The sequence below is a fragment of the Lynx canadensis genome, chromosome E3 (assembly GCF_007474595.2).
Source record: "Lynx canadensis isolate LIC74 chromosome E3, mLynCan4.pri.v2, whole genome shotgun sequence".
NCBI lineage: Eukaryota > Metazoa > Chordata > Mammalia > Carnivora > Felidae > Lynx > Lynx canadensis.
Genome location: NC_044318.1, coordinates 2,709,966 through 2,725,356, shown reverse-complemented (window position 1 = coordinate 2,725,356; position 15,391 = coordinate 2,709,966). Strand labels below are relative to the sequence as shown.

General features: G+C 55.1%; 1 protein-coding gene across 3 annotated transcripts; it reads right to left on the bottom strand.

The window, feature by feature from the left end:
* Positions 1 to 9,886, bottom strand: FLYWCH2 (FLYWCH family member 2). Of its 3 annotated transcripts, none has more exons than XM_030300521.2 (3): positions 9,319 to 9,886; positions 2,900 to 3,337; positions 1 to 1,241 (listed from the first exon to the last, which is right to left on the bottom strand). In XM_030300521.2, the coding sequence occupies exons 2-3, from the start codon at positions 3,228 to 3,230 to the stop codon at positions 1,138 to 1,140; spliced, it is 435 nt and encodes a 144-aa protein (XP_030156381.1). In that variant the 5' UTR covers positions 3,231 to 3,337; positions 9,319 to 9,886; the 3' UTR covers positions 1 to 1,137. The 3 variants fall into 3 exon arrangements, with proteins under 3 accessions (XP_030156381.1, XP_030156382.1, XP_030156383.1); XM_030300522.1 differs by lacking the exon at positions 9,319 to 9,886 and adding an exon at positions 4,091 to 4,802; XM_030300523.1 differs by lacking the exon at positions 9,319 to 9,886 and adding an exon at positions 3,556 to 4,084.
* Between the last annotated feature and the right edge of the window lie 5,505 nt (positions 9,887 to 15,391).

Below are 15,391 nucleotides of genomic sequence, written 5' to 3'. Positions count from 1 at the left end.
TGAGGAACGGAGATCTATTTAGACACAGAGCCAAGACAAAGGAACTTTAAAAACGACGCTTCCAGAACATGAATGTTACAAACAACCAGCTGTAAAAGGAAGGGAGCGAAATGGAGCTGTGCAAGGGGACTCGCAGAGTAACTCACTTTTCCTTGGAGGGGTCTGCAGACCCAGGTTACGTTTGGGAAAATGAGGTTTAAAAACATAAGGCCTCTAGACTCAACTCTTTAGAAATGATCTGTGTCCTTTGCCCAATGGCAGTTTTCAAAAAAATGAGGACCACGTGTGGGGAAGCAACGCGAGGCCGAAGCCTTTCCTGTCGGGGGGGGCCTCTGGGGAACCCTGACTTCCGCTTGCAGGGGGGTACCCGTGCGTTCCTTCACTTCCTCCTCCGGGGGGGTTGCGGCACCCAAGGTGCCGGGGGAGGGGCTGAGGTCCCCAGGAATCTGAGCTCCGAAACACCCAGAAGGAATACAATGGGGCCGTCATACACTTCTGTCGGGGTCCCCCCACCACCACCATCCCGCAGGCCCACCCCTTCCTCAGCAGAACCCTGGGTAGCCATGAACACAGGTCTCCCATGCGGGGTGGAGGAAAGCTGTCAGTCCGTGTGGCTCCCTGGAAGAGGCTAGCCTCCTGATGGTCCAGGAGGAGCGGGCTGAGGCCTTCTGGGAACAAGTCCTAGAGGGACGGTCAGGAAGGGGCTGGATGGGCTTCCCCGGGGCTCAGAGCAGGGAGTCCCACTGCTCCCTTTCAGGCCAAGAGCAGCAGGAAGGAGAACGCTCAAAGACCCCACCTAGTCATTGGTGGTTCCCCAGGCTGAGGGGCCAGGGGGTCTGGGAGACTGCCCAGGCCAGGCAGCCCCTGGGGAAGGACCAGGTGAGGGCTGGTGGGGTCCCAGTTGGGTTTCAAAGGACCCGAAATCATGGAAGGTTTTAAAACCTGTCCATAATGGGACCTGGCTTATAGCTTCTTTTATTCTTTTTGGGTTTCTTTCTGCTTACAAAAGTAATGTATGCTTGATTTGAAAAAAATTACATGGTGTTTGAGAATGAAAATCAGTTGGCAACTGGGTCCCAGGCAGAGGTCACAGCCAAGTTCACTGACCCAGTAAGGGCGCACCCGCGCTTGTCAGCGTTACAGGACCATGCCGGGCACGATGGCGTCTGCGGTGGACTCCTCCCCGACCACCTCCGTGCTGGGGGCAGGTTGCCCTGCCAACCTTCCAGCTTCTTTTCCATCTAGAAGAGATAGAGTGAGTCAGGCTGGTGTCACAGGAAAACAGAGGGGACAACCCGGAGCCTGAACCTCTCAGCCCAGCCAGGGGATGTTCTGGAGGTGCCACTGGCTGACTTACAGAAATCATTGCTGATTCCAGAGACATGCTCCCCAAGGCCACCAGCCCAGGGCCACAAAGGCTGTTAGAGTCATTTCCGGGGAACTTCAGGCCAAATCAGGGCTGAGCTCCAGGAACCCACTACTGTCCCCATCGCCCAGCCTGGGATGGGCTAAGAGATGGAGAAGTCTGTGGCCCAGGTGTAGAAAACACAGGGTGGCAGGTTGAGGGGGTTGTTCACTGCCCAAGAGTGCCTGACTAGGGGAGCCTGAGACATAGCCCTTGCTCTGCTCTCCAGCCCTCCATCTGAGGAAGGGTGGCTTTGTTCTAACTGTCACCAAGGGGCCGTGTGGGGTGGGGGCCACATGGTCCCAGAGCCCAGGCAGATCTGAGGAGTGGGCAGGGGTCTCATATGGGTGTAAGGGACCACCCAGCTCAGTGACAGGCTCTGAGCCAGATTCTCCCTGCCCATCCTCTGCAGTGACCAGCTGGTGGCCTCAAGATTTAGCTCCCTAAGCCCTGCCTCTTCACAGGTCATGGGGATGGCACTCTCTACCCCCTGGAGAGCAGATAGACATGGGGGGAGTCCTTGGGGCAGGACTGGCTGGTGGAAACACGCAAGGGTGAGCTGGACACACCACAGAGGGGCCTCCAAGCTCCGGGGGGTGGGGTCCCCTAACTCCTGAGTTCAGCTCCCGTCCAGCAGGCGATGTGAGCTGAGGTGTCCCTCGGGTCCCCTGAAACTCCAGGCCTGTTGCAGGGGATGCCCCTGTCACAGGTGCACTGGCATCTCTCAGCTCCAGGGGAAGCAGTGGGGTCCCTCCCCTCTGCATTCGGGCCACTCATTCCTAAATTTCCATCAGTGAGTGGGGTTCCCTGCACTGCCCGGCTAACCAGGAGCCTCCTCCCCTTCCCAGGACTGGCTGACAGGCCAAAGACCTGGGCGCACTCCGGGGCAGGGGTGGCACCTGTTCATAGGCAGCAAGTGGAGGCCAGCCACCGTGGCTCGTTCCCGTCTTCTCCGGACACAGCAGACCACCCTCCAGTTGGCCCCGGCTCATCTCTTCCCCAGCCACTGGGCAACCCTTCCCTTGAGCGTCTCTCAGGATTCCACGCTCAGAGAAGGCACCCACGTTCCAGGGTCACCTGTACTAAGCTGGGTGGGCGGTGGGGGTTCTGCCCGGGGCCTCAAATAGACTCTGGCACAGAAACGTGTGCCCCTAGCCCCCCAGACACAAACACCTAAGAGCAGATATGGTCAGAAATAGGCCCAGGACACAGACACACAAGGACGCACACAAATATACACGGAGGGACACACAAATTTACCCTCCCAGGCAAATCCACACATACGCAGAAACTTAGACAAGCACAACGTGCATGGACGTCCACATACATGCAAGATTCACACAGAGACGTGGACAGGACACACACACATGCACAGAAACGTGCACGCTCTCCAGAGCCGGCCACGCCCAGCTGTCCCCCAGGCTCCCAGGTGGTCAGGGGACTTCCGGCCCCAGGGAGGTCTTGCTCACTCTGAGCTCGGGACCAGGGCCTCACCTGTGTCCAGCTTGCTGCGTTTCTGCTCAGGCTCCTGGGGGGGCGCCTCAATGGCCCTCTGAGCCTCAGGATGGATCTTGAGGAGGGCTTTAGCGAGGGTGGCGGGGCCTGGCACCCCCAGGGACATGATGCAGTGGACTCCTTTGCGCTTGGCCCCTGCCACCTTGGCACTGTCCTTAGAGGCTGTCAGCAGGACCAGTTTGGAGAACTTCCTGGGCTTCCTGGGGGCCGCGGGTACGACATCGGTCCCTGGCTCAGAGGACTCGGGGGACGGCTCCTGGCCAGCTTTCACACTCTCACCCTCCTGCTCGCTGGGCTCGGGCAGGGGCATCCTGGGACGATGGTCGGTCCCCCAGGCCACGCTCAGGCCCCAGCAGACGGATTTCTCCTCTTTCTCCTCCTCCCGGATAGGGAACCTGGCAGTCCAGGGGCTCCGTCCTAAGGAAGGAGGCAAAATCCATCAGTGGAGGCACCCCTGGGCCGGGGGCTCAGGAAAATGGATCTGGGGTGGAGGTCGAGGCAGGCGGGGCTGCCTCGGGACCCCCGGGGCTGAAAAGCTGGGGAGGGGCCCGCACGGAGCTGGAGAACCTGGGCCTCTCCCTCTCTTGGGCAGCCTTGGGTCTGTCACCTCGCCTACCCAAACTCCACTTGCCCACCTGAAAAATGTGCCAAATGCAGGGCTCTCGGGGCCTGTCGGGACCCCTGAGGCACAGAGTACCGTGAGCTCGTACGAACAGAGGCCCGTGGGTGCTGGGCAGGCTGTGATGTGGTTTCACGGGTGTCCCCATTTCACTTGGCCCCGTGTTATGAAAGTCGATCATTCTTATTGACCCGATTTACAGATGAGGACACTGAGGCATTCCAGGACGGCCAACACGGCCATGACGTGCAGAGCCGGGAGTCTGGGCGAGGCGGATCCGGAGCCCGTCCCCACACAGGACCTGCTGTGCCTCAGCCAGGGTAACAGCCCGGCCTTCCTGAGCACCAAGCATCGGAGGCCAGCACTTGGGACATGGGCTCGGGTCACAGACCCTCTCAGAATGCCCGGGGGCCCTCATCCCGACACCGTGTCCCAGGGAGACGGGGGCCAGGGCTCTGTGGACTCCCAACTGGATCCGTCCCCCATCCCGGGCGGGAGGCCCTGGACCACCCGGCACTCAGGAGATGCCAGGGCCCCAGGAGGGCAGCGACCTTGGGCCTGAGCCGGTGGCAGTGCTGCCTCAGCTGGGGGGGGACAGGGCTGCAGAGGCGTCTGCGGAATCCACAGTCACTGAGGGCTCCCCAGACTCCGGCTGGAGAAGCAGAAAAGACGTATCACAGGGGCCGACGGCAGGGCAGGGCTGGCCTGGAAACAGGGCCCCGGTGCATCGGCTCAGGTGCAGTGGCCGTTTTGTCTGCTGGGGCGACCGCGTGGGCAGATGGCGGGGTCTTTCTCCGTTTACAGTGTTAGCACAGAAGGAAGACCGCATCCTTAGCAGACATCTCACCTCCCCGTCTCAGGACCCAGGCGATGGCAAGGATCACAGACACCTCCCTGCCCACGCCCCTGCCCCGCCCTGTTTATCCCACCAGGGTTGCGGTTCTGTTTCCTGGGACCCCTCCCAATACATATGACCCGACGGCGCCAGGGCCAGTATTCCAAAGTGTCCCAAGACCCCATCCATGAGAGGAGTCAGAGGTGTGATGCCAAAGAGGGGTTGGGGTGCCTTGCTCCCTACAAGTTCCATCCCGGTCCCTCAGGGCAATCTGCCCGGTAACGGGTCACCTGACCACACGCACCCCTGGGATCAGTGTCTGCTTCTCCCTCCTGCCCCCGGTTCAGCCCTGGGACGCGCCGGCCTCCGCTCCTCCAGTGCAGTCCTGCCCCTGCCCTGCCCGTGCTGTCCCACAGGGTGACACGGCAGTCCTGGAGGAACGTGGGGACCGGATTCAGAAAGGACACCACCAACGCCTCCCCTGGGGGGGCAGCTCTGGCAGAGAAAGGTCGCGGGGGAAGCCCCGCCACAGGCGCTCCTGTCCCCACACACTGATTGGTTTCAGGGCGCGTCCCTCTGGAGCCAGCCCACCTCTGTGGTTCGCCGGCGCCCCCTGGTGTGCGGATGAAACCCCACAGGGGTGGACCCCTTCCTCGCAGCATGTACAAAAATTAACCCTAAAATACTCTTAAAAAAAAAAAAAGGATAGAAGGGGCACCTGGGTGGCTCAGTACGTTGAGCATCTGACTTCTTGATTTCTTGATTTCTCAGGTCATGATCTCACAGTTCATGGGATTGAGCCCCGCGTCAGGCTCTGTGCTGTCTGCATGGGATTCTCTCTCTCCCTCTCTCTGTCCCTCCCTTGCTCTCTCTCTCTCAAAATAAACAAATAAACTTAAAAAAATAGAACAAACAGATAAAATGGACTTCATCAAAATGTAAAACTTTCGTGCCTTACAGGACGCCATCAAGGAAGTTGCACGACCACCCAGAGAGGGGGAAAGAATTGTTGCAAATCACATCTCTGCTGAAGGAACTGTATCCAGAATTTACAAAGAACTCTTACAACTCAGTAGCAAAAACGCAAATAACCCAATTTAAAGATGGGCAAAGGCTCTGAATAGGCCTTTCTCCAAAGGAGAGAGGCAAATGGCGAGTCAGCCTATGAGATGCTCGGCGTCACTGGTCAGGAGGGAAACACGGAACGAATCCACCACGGGATACTCCTTTCTACCACTAGGATGGAAAAAATAGAAGGCACACACACAAAGCACACCATGACACGTGTGGGTGAGCAGGGGGAGAAACTGGGAGCCCCCTCCACCGCTGGCGGGGACGCCACCAGCAGAGCCAGGTGGGCATTCTGTCACCTCCTCCAAAGATTAAGCACAGAGTTCCCACATGACCCGGCAAATCCACCGAAGTACGTGCCCGAGGGAAGTGGAGACAAATGTCCACATAAAAACTCGTACTGAACGTTCACAGCAGTGTTATTCATAGTCATCAAGAAGTGGAAACAACTCAAACACCCATCAACAGATGAATGGAGAAATAAAACATAGCATCTGCGTACAATGGATATTATTTGTCAATTTAAAAAAACGTGTTACAGGGGCGCCTGGGTGGCTCAGTCGGTTGAGCGTCCGACTTCAGCCAGGTCACGATCTCGCGGTCCGGGAGTTCGAGCCCCGCGTCGGGCTCTGGGCTGATGGCTCAGAGCCTGGAGCCTGCTTCCAATTCTGTGTCTCCCTCTCTCTCTGCCCCTCCCCCGTTCATGCTCTGTCTCTCTCTGTCCCAAAAATAAATAAACATTTAAAAAAATTAAAAAAAAACGACAACGTGTTACAGGGGCACCTGGGTGGCTCAGTCGGTTAAGCCTCTGACTTCAGCTCAGGTCATGATCTCACGGTCCATGGGTTTGAGCCCCGTGTCAGGCTCTGTGCTGACAGCTACCTGCCCCTACCCCACTTGTGCTCTGTCTCTATCAAAAATGAATTTTTAAAAATGTAAAAATAAAACAAAACAAAACAAAAAGAGTGGGATGCTTAACAGACTGAGCCATCCAGGAGCCCCAAGCATCTGACTCTTGATCTCAGCGCAGGTCTTCTGTTTTTTTGTTTTTGGGTTTTTTTTGTTTATTTATTTATTTATTTATTTATTTTTAATTTTTTTTTTTAACATTTATTTATTTCTGAGACAGAGAGCATGAACAGGGGAGGGTCAGAGAAAGAGGGAGACACAGAATCTGAAACAGGCTCCAGGCTCTGAGCTGTCAGCACAGAGCCGGACGCGGGGCACGAACCCACGGACCGCGAGATCATGACCTGAGCCAAAGTCGGACGCTTAACCGACTGAGCCACCCAGGCGCCCCAATGTTTATTTATTTTTTAGAGAGACAGGCTGTGAGCAGGGTAGGGGCAGAGAGAGAGGGAAACAGAGAATCTGAAGCAGGTTCCACACTGCCAGCAGAGAGCCCAGTGCGGGGCTCAATGTCACAAACTGTGAGATCATGACCTGAGTCAAAGTCGGTCGCTCAACCGAGGGGCACCTGGGTGGCTCAGTACATTGAGCAAATCTGACTTCTTGATTTCTTGATTTCTCAGGTCATGATCTCACAGTTCATGGGTCGCTCAACTGAGCCACCCAGGTGCCCCCCAGCTCAGGTCTTGATCTCAAGGTCATGAGTTCAAGCCCTGCATTGGGCTCCATGTGAGGAGCCTAAATAAACAATTTTAAATGAATTTAAATTAAAAAATAAAATAAAATAAAATGACCTAGCGACTGGAAAATCTATAGAGTAGAAAAATCCATCCACGGACACAGATGTGTGGTGGGCTAGGGGTGGGAAGGAGGACAGTGAGAGAATGAGGAGGCATTGTTTGCTGGTGGGGATGGTCTCTGGGGTGATGGAAATGTTCTAAAATGGACTGTGGCCATGGTTAAACAACTTTCTGAATACACTAAAAGCCACTGAATTGTACACTGTGAGCGAGTGAACTGCATCGTATATGAACGATCTCCTAAAAATGTTATATATTAGGAAAAAGGGAAATTAAGTCTACAACCTGTAGTGCCCCAGTTTCACTATACCTAAGAAGCGCCTGGGGTTCTTGTGACAAACCCACAGTCCTGGATCCCAACCCCCACTCAAAGGGGCTGGAGGGGGGCCCGAGAATCTACACTTTTTACCAGTACCCCATTTGTCTTTGACACTTGGAGAGATATGGACGGTGCCATGGGCCTTTCACTTCAGAAGTCTGTAATTTCTAGTTCATAGGTTGAACTGGTGTTCAGTGTCTCCATGAACAGGGGTGGTCGTGTCCTGCCGGCTGGATCAGCCTCTTTTCTGGAGTCATCCTTAACCTTCTAGCAATTTCTTTCCTCGATGTGGAGGGAAGACTAGAGAGGCAGCTATTTTAAGCCTAACATATATTTTTTGAAAGTTAAATTTCACTCCATGAAAGTTCATTGAAGCAACAGAATTGTTAAAAGTGAAGCAGAAATGAGTTAAAAAAAGAGCAAAGGACTTAATAGTTCACTCACTTTACACCCTCCCTCTAACTCTGAAATCTGGTGGTTTGATATTGTCATTGACCTCCAGTCACTCGCTCATCCTAACCCGCTGTCATGACATTGGTCTGCACGGAAGAGACCCAGAACCCATGTCAGACTTCTGACCTCCGAACAGTAAGACTGTTACAAAGCTGTGTTGTTTAAAGCCACTAGATCTGGGGGCGCCTGGGTGGCTCAGTCGGTTGGGCGTCCGACTTCGGCTCAGGTCATGATCTCACGGTCCGTGAGTTCGAGCCCCGCATCGGGCTCTGTGCTGACAGCTCAGAGCCTGGAGCCTGCTTCAGATTCTGTGTCTCCCTCTCTCTCTGCCCCTCCCCCGTTCATGCTCTGTCTCTCTCTGTCTCAAAAATAAATAAACATTAAAAAAAATTTAAAAAAAGCCACTAGATCTGTTGTAATTTGTTACGACAGCAATAGGTAACTAATACAAGGTCCAATCCCTTGTTCCTGAGGTTCTGAAAGGCACGATACGAACACTGCCCAGCGACTGATGGGGGCTCAGCCAGGGCTCAATAGAATTACCTCCACGAGTGTGGGAAAAAAATACCATCAACCTCGGACAAATCCCTTCCCGCTCCGGGCTGCTTTCACCTGTGCGCTGGGAATAGTGGCAAATTTAGCAGAGGTTCTAAAGAGCAGGTAGGCAAGGCTAAGCTGTTTTCAAAAGTCCAGGTGATACTGACCGCTTGCACCCTGGGGCTCATGGGGGACTGCGATTAGGTGCTGGTAGCATGAAGGGCCCACATGGGTGTGCAAGTACACATCCTGACAGGGAGATTTCCAAGGCAGCAGCGATCCAAAAAGACCGAGGGCTGTTACTGTGGATACACAGGGAAGGGCTTCCCCATGGTGGCAATTTCAGGCAATGACGCCTCCTCCCCCTAATCGCCATGGCTCGGAGTCTTACTTTTACTTCTCCTTACACACTGTAATTTGTCGTCAGACCTGTCTCTGCTGCACCCAAATAGCCCCTCCTCCCCTCCCCTCCCATTATTACAACCACCCCATCTCTGAGCCCGCGGGGTGTCTACCCCTCCTCATTATGTCACAACTCCAACAGAGTGGGACAAGGCTGAGGATGGCTGCGGGGAGGGGGGGCAGTACTGGGTGTGGTCAAGGAAAAGCAGACCAACGTGAGGATCCTTGACTTGGGGTGTCAGGGCTCATTCCGGGGTCGGGTGGGTTGCGGGGGAAGGAGGACCAGGAAAAAAGAGGCGAGTCTGGGGTGAAGGACAGGAGGCGGCCTGAGCACCGGGACGCAGAACCAGGGGACCCCCGCTCCCAGCAGCAGCAGCCCTGGGGACCCCCGGGAGGGGCCCGGCCACGCGTGGGACCCGGGACCCTCCCCAGCCCACTGGGGCCCGTCCTCACCGGGCACCGGTCGGGCGGCAGCGGCAGCGGAGACCTCCCTCTCCGACGAAGGAGCCGCAGCAGGTCCTGCAGCCTCCTGCTTGGGGCCCCCGCCTCGGTTCGGACCGTCACCTCAAGCTGGGGTCACGGAGCGAGCATGCGCAGCAGGGCCGGGCGGGGGCAATCCTTGGGCGATTCACTGCTCCGGGTCTTTGCCTCGCGGAGCCGAACTGGAGGCCTGACCAATCGGCGCGGGGGGGGCGGGGCTACGACTCGCGAAGGGGACGGGACCAGCCCGGGATTGGGCGACAGCGCCCGGGGGCGGAGCGCCGGCAGTCCTAAGGCCTAGAATCAAGCTCTGGGCGGGGCTCTCCCAGCACCGGAGTGTGGGTTTAACTGAGACCCCAGGACATCCCCCGGGGATTGAAGCCCGCTAGCGGCGGAAGAAACCAGAGCTTTCGTTTAAAGGCTTCGTTCGCGCCTGACACTTGCCTGAGCGACCCGAGGCTGTTCTCTATGCTCACTGAAACCACTGGCTCAGCTCAACCCTGCTTCCTCGACGAGGCAGCATCCTTACCGCCGGCCCCTCCTCCCCCGCCCACCGGCCCCTCCTCCCTCTCCCCTTGACCCCTCCCTCCTGCACGGGCCGCTCTCCCTGACCCACGGACCCCTCCTCCCTCGCCCCTCCGTCCCTCCGTCGCCCCCTCCCGCACCCGCCCTTCCCTCGCCCGCCGGCCCCTCCTCCCTCGCCCCTCAATCCCTCCCCCCCGCACCCGCCCCTCCCTCGCTCACCGACTCCTCCTCCCTCGCCCACCAGCCCCTCCTCCCCGCCTCTCCCGCCCCTCCTCCCTCGCCCCTCCGTCACTGCTTCGCCCACTGGTCCCCCCCTTACCTTTCGGTCCAGCCGCCCGACCCAGCCCACAGCCCCTGGACGCTTGTCCTTCTCCGACCACCCTGTGCGGTGGGGTCCCGGATCACAGCGGGGAGCTGCGGGCCGGGGCGCTGCTTTCCGAGACACTTGGCGAGTGACGCCCGGAGCGGCCCCAGGCCCCTCACCTGGCCCAGGCGCGGGGACGCCCCCGCCTCCACTCCCGCACGGCGTCCCGGGCCCTCGGCTCCCCGCGACCCTCCCCAGCCCCGCGGGGACCCCTCCGTCCGCCCGCTCTCCTTCGCCGGGTCGCAGCCCCCGTCTTCCGGCCGCGCGGCCTCAGCCTTGGCAGAGGGAAGACGCTGGTCCTCTCTAGAAAACCCCACGCGGCGCTGACACCCGCTCCCCTGCGCCTCCCTCCCGTCGCTCTAAAGCTGCTGCTGGAAGTGGTCCCCTCCCCCACTCCCGGCTCCCGGCAGGTGCAGGTGCAGGTCGCTTGGGACCCGCCGGTCCTCCGCCTCCCCGCCCCTGTCCGCGCGCTCCCCTCCCTGTTCTCCACCCCGGACGTCTCCGGGACCCGAATCCACAGAGACCCGTGCTCGGGTGTCTGGGGGACCCGGCGAGAAGCGGGGGGTACGAACAAGGAGTTGCGTGGGCGGTTCCGGGCGGTGCTTGTAATGGGGAAATGCAACGGGATGGGGGGCGCTGAGGGTGCCTCCAGGGGAACCCTCCCCGCGGGATCGCCGGCGCCCACCCCTGCAGAAGGCGGGTGAGAGCGGGTGCTGTGTCCCCACGCGGGGGAGGCGCCGGGACCCGAGCGGCCGAGCCGCGCGCGCCCCCTCCCGGCCGCCGGCCGCCTCAGCCCCGGGTCACAGAGTCGCGTGCACGAGGGCGCGGGCCTGTTTCGTTTGGTCTTCATCCTACCCCGGTTTCTCTTTAGGCGTCTGAGTTAGTTGTCGTTGTTTCATCGCACTGTCACTCCTTGGCCTACCCCGAGGTGACACGGGTTTAGCCACAAGGCTTTTTTGAATTATTTATAACAGTGAAACGAATGTGAAGTGACGCAAGTGTTCATCAGGGGATGAGCGGATAGGCCAGTGTCCTCTTTGCCCACGATGCAGCATCATTCGGCCCCAGAAGCTGCCAGACACAAAAGGACAAACATTGTATGGTTCCATTCGCAGGAAATGTCCACAATAGGCAAACCCATCCAGACAGAAAGGAGATTAGTGGGTGCCAGGAGGGGTTAGGGGAGGCTTGAAAGGAGATGTGGACTTTTAATGGGTGTGGAGTGTCTTTCTGGTGTGATGCAAATGTTTTGGAATTAAGGAGTGGTGATGGTTGCACGACCTTGTAAATATACTAAAGCGCCCAGAATTGTCCACTCTAAAATGGTGCATTTGGGGGCCCCTGGTGGTTCAGTTGGTTAAGCTTCGGACTTCAGCTCAGGTCATGATCTCTGGGTTGGTGAGTTCCAGCCAGGCGTGGGGCCCTCTGCTGGCAGCATGGCGCCCATTTTGAATCCTCTGTCCCCCCCTCTGGCTCCGCCCGTCCCTGCTTGCACGCACTCCCTCTCTACTCTCTCTCTCTCTCTCTCTCTCAAGAATAAACATCCCCAAATTAAAAAATGGTGCATTTTATGGCATGTGATTTAAATGTCAATTTAACATGAAATGAAAGCCTGTGCGTGGTTCAGTCGGTTAAGCATCCAACTGTTGATTTCTGCTGAGGTCATGAGCCCAGGGTCCTGGTGGGATGGAGCCTGAGTCTGGCTCCTGCTGAGTGTGGAGCCTGCTTAAGATTCTCTCTCTGTCTCTGTCTGTCTGTCTGTCTCTCTCTCTCCCACGCTTTACCCCTCGCCCTCCCTCTCTCAAATAAAAAGTAAACTAAAAGAAGAAATGAACAATCAAGAAAGTGGCAGCTTTATTAAAATTACTCCCTCTACAGGCGCCTGGGGGGCTCAGTCGGTTAAGCCTCCAACTTCCGCTCAGGTCATGATCTCACATTTAGTGAGTTCGAGCCCGGCATCTGGTTGTGTGCTGACAGCTCAGAGCCTGCAACAGGTTTTATGCGTCTCCCTCTTCCTCTCTCTCTCCCCTCCCCCGCTCACACTGTCTCTCTCTCTCTCTCTCTCTCAAAAATAAACAGTAAAAAAAAAATAAAGTAAAATAAAATTGCTCCCTCAAACATGGTTTGTACTGGGGAGGTGGATGGGGAAATGGATGAAATAAAGGAGATTAAGAGGTACAAACTCCCAGTTACAAGCCGTGAAGATGAAAAGTATAACATAGGGAATATTTTAAAAACATTTTTTTAATGTTTATTTTTGAGAGAGACAGAGTGTGAGGGGGCGGGGAAGCAGAGAGTGAAGAGACACAGAATCGGAAGCAGGCTCCAGGCTCTGAGCTGTCAGCACAGAGCCTGATGCAGGGCTCGAACCCACCAACTGTGAGATCATGACCTGAACCAAAGTCAGATGCTTAACCGACTGAGCCACTCAGGTGTCCCTAAATATTTTTTGTTCCTTGACTTTAGACATGCATTTTGTGCATATTTTCACAATATTTATTTCACAATAAAATCAGTTTAAACAGGTCACTGGTATATTTTGTATGATCCTCATTGAACTCATTGAACTGAGGGGTACTGGCTCCACTGTATGTACAATTTTCGATCGGATGTTACAAGTGCTGAAAAAGTCACTGTCTTTACATAGGCAGGAAGGTATGTGCACCCCAGCGGCTGTAGAAAATCAAATTACAAATGTGCCTTGAGCTCAGGCACACGTATTCCCACGAGATGGTTCTCATTCCCAAAGTATTCAGTTTCAATCTTGGCTTAAATATAGCTTGGATCCTTTTTTTTTTTTTTTTTTTTTTTTTTTTTTTTTTTTTTTTTTTAGCAGTAGCTTGGAATTGAAGCCAAGCTATTGTTGATGTGCAAGCTGGCAGACGAGGCCACACATCATTCAATTTCCTGGTTCATATATATTTTTTTAATGTTGTCCTTCATTTATTTTGAGAGAGAGAGAGAGAGAGAGACATAGAGTGAGCGGGAGAGGACAGAGAGAGAGGAAGACACAGAATCCGAAGCAGGCTCCAGGCTCTGAGCTGTCAGCACAGAGCCCGACGCAGGGCTCAAACTCACAAACCATGAGATCATGACCTGAGCTGAAGTCGGATGCTTAAGCGACTGAGCCCCCCAGGCTCCCCTGGGTCATAAGATTTAATACACAGATGACTTAAATTACAACGCTTGAGGAGCACCTGGGTGGCTCAGTGAGCTAAGCATCCGACTTTGGGTTAGGTCATGATTTCACGGTTCACAGGTTCGAACCCAGCCTTGGGCTCTTTGGTGACCACTCAGATCCTGAAGCCTGCTTCTGATTCTGTGTCTCTCTCTCTCTTTCTGCCCTCTCTCTCTGCCCCCCTCTCTCTGCCCCTCTCTGTCCCTTGCTACGCACACTCTGTTTTTCTCTCTCACCGACAATAGAAAAAAAAAAAGAAATGACAATGCTTGTAAACATTGTCTAGTTGGTTGTCACTGGTTAGCGGAGGCCAAGGAGACAGCACAAATAAATACCTTGGTAACGTGCACTAGATCCTGGACCAGAGAAGGACATTAGTGGGAAATCTGGTGACGTTTTAGTAAGTTTGAGAGCTGGGAGTTTGGAAGTTTAGTTAAAGGGATTATATCAATGTTCATTCCAATGGCTAATTATATTGACTATGTTAGTCTGTAACATTAGGGAAAACTGGGCTGAGGGCACGCCTGGGTGATTCGGTCGCTTAAGCGTCTGACTCTTGATTTCGGCTCAGGTCGTGATCTCCTGGTTTGTGAGTTCGAGCCCCGAGGTGGGCTCTGCACCGACAGCGCAGGGCCTTGGGGGTGCCAGAAAGGGAGATGGGGACACAGACACACGGTGGGGCTGTGCGACAATGCAGGCAGAGACTGGCCCGATGCACCCGCCAGCCAACGAGTGCCGGGAGCCTCCAGCGTGTGACAGCGACTCCAGGGGACTAATATGCCCACAATGGATTGTCCATAGTCTGTAAACGTTGGAGGAACAAGGTCCAAGCCACCGGAAGTGAGGAATATAATTGGGGCCAACAGGAGAGAAAGACGGCTTTAACTTTACGGTTTGCTTTGTAAATTTCTCTTCTGTGTGAAACGTTTACCAGATGATGATTTCATCTGTCTGTTAAACTGCTAAGACCTACACACACAAAATTAAGGAGAATTCTTTGGAGCATTTCAGCAGTATTTCAGTGTATGTTTCGGGGGCACTGCTCACGTTCACGATACTGTTCAGCCCTCACTACGGTCTATTTCCCAAACCTCCCACCCGAACAGAAAACCGTTCCCCATGCCTCCTGCCCACCTGGGCCACGGAATTGCAAGATAATAAATTTATCTTGTGCTACGCCTCTAATTTTGTGGTAATTTGTTATGTAGCAATAGGTAACTACTCCAACCTCCTTCATTCATTGATTTACTCATTCACTGTATTTATGGAGCGCCTGCTTGGGCCGGGCACCGAGGAAAGAAGAGGGAACCAAACAGACACAGATCTCTGCCCTTCTGGAGCCTGTGTTCTGGGACGGAAGGAGACGATGGCATTGTAGCTCGGTGGGGATGGGGTGGGCGGATCAGGTGATGGGGTGGGTGGACCAAGTCATGAGGGGAGACAGGGAAGGCGCCAGGCACTGCTTGGTTTCTGCTGATTTCTTATTTTATGTTAAGGCAGATCTAGTACCTCTTTTCGTTTTCTATTTAATGTTTATTTATTTTGAGAGACAAAGATAGAGAGAGAGCAGCAGAGGGTCACAGAAAGAGGGAGAGAGAGATCTCATGTCCCACACAGGCTCCGCATCAGCACCGAGGCTGATGTGGGGCTTGAACCCACAAACTGTGAGATCAGACCTGAGCAGAAAAAAAAAACAGTGGGTTACTTAATGGACTGAGCCACCCAGGTGCCCCTTATTTCATCTTTTTTGTTGTTGTTGTTGTTAATGTTTAGTTTTTTTTGAGAGAGAGAGAAAGAGACAGAGAGCGAGTAGGGGAGGGGCAGACAGATAGAGAATCCCAGGCAGTCTCTGCACTGAGAGCACAGTCCCCCAAGCTGGGATCAATCTCACCAACAGTGAGATCATGACCTGAGTTGAAATCAAGAGTCAGACGCTTAATGGACGGGGCCACCCAGGAGCCCCTCTGGTAACTCATTTC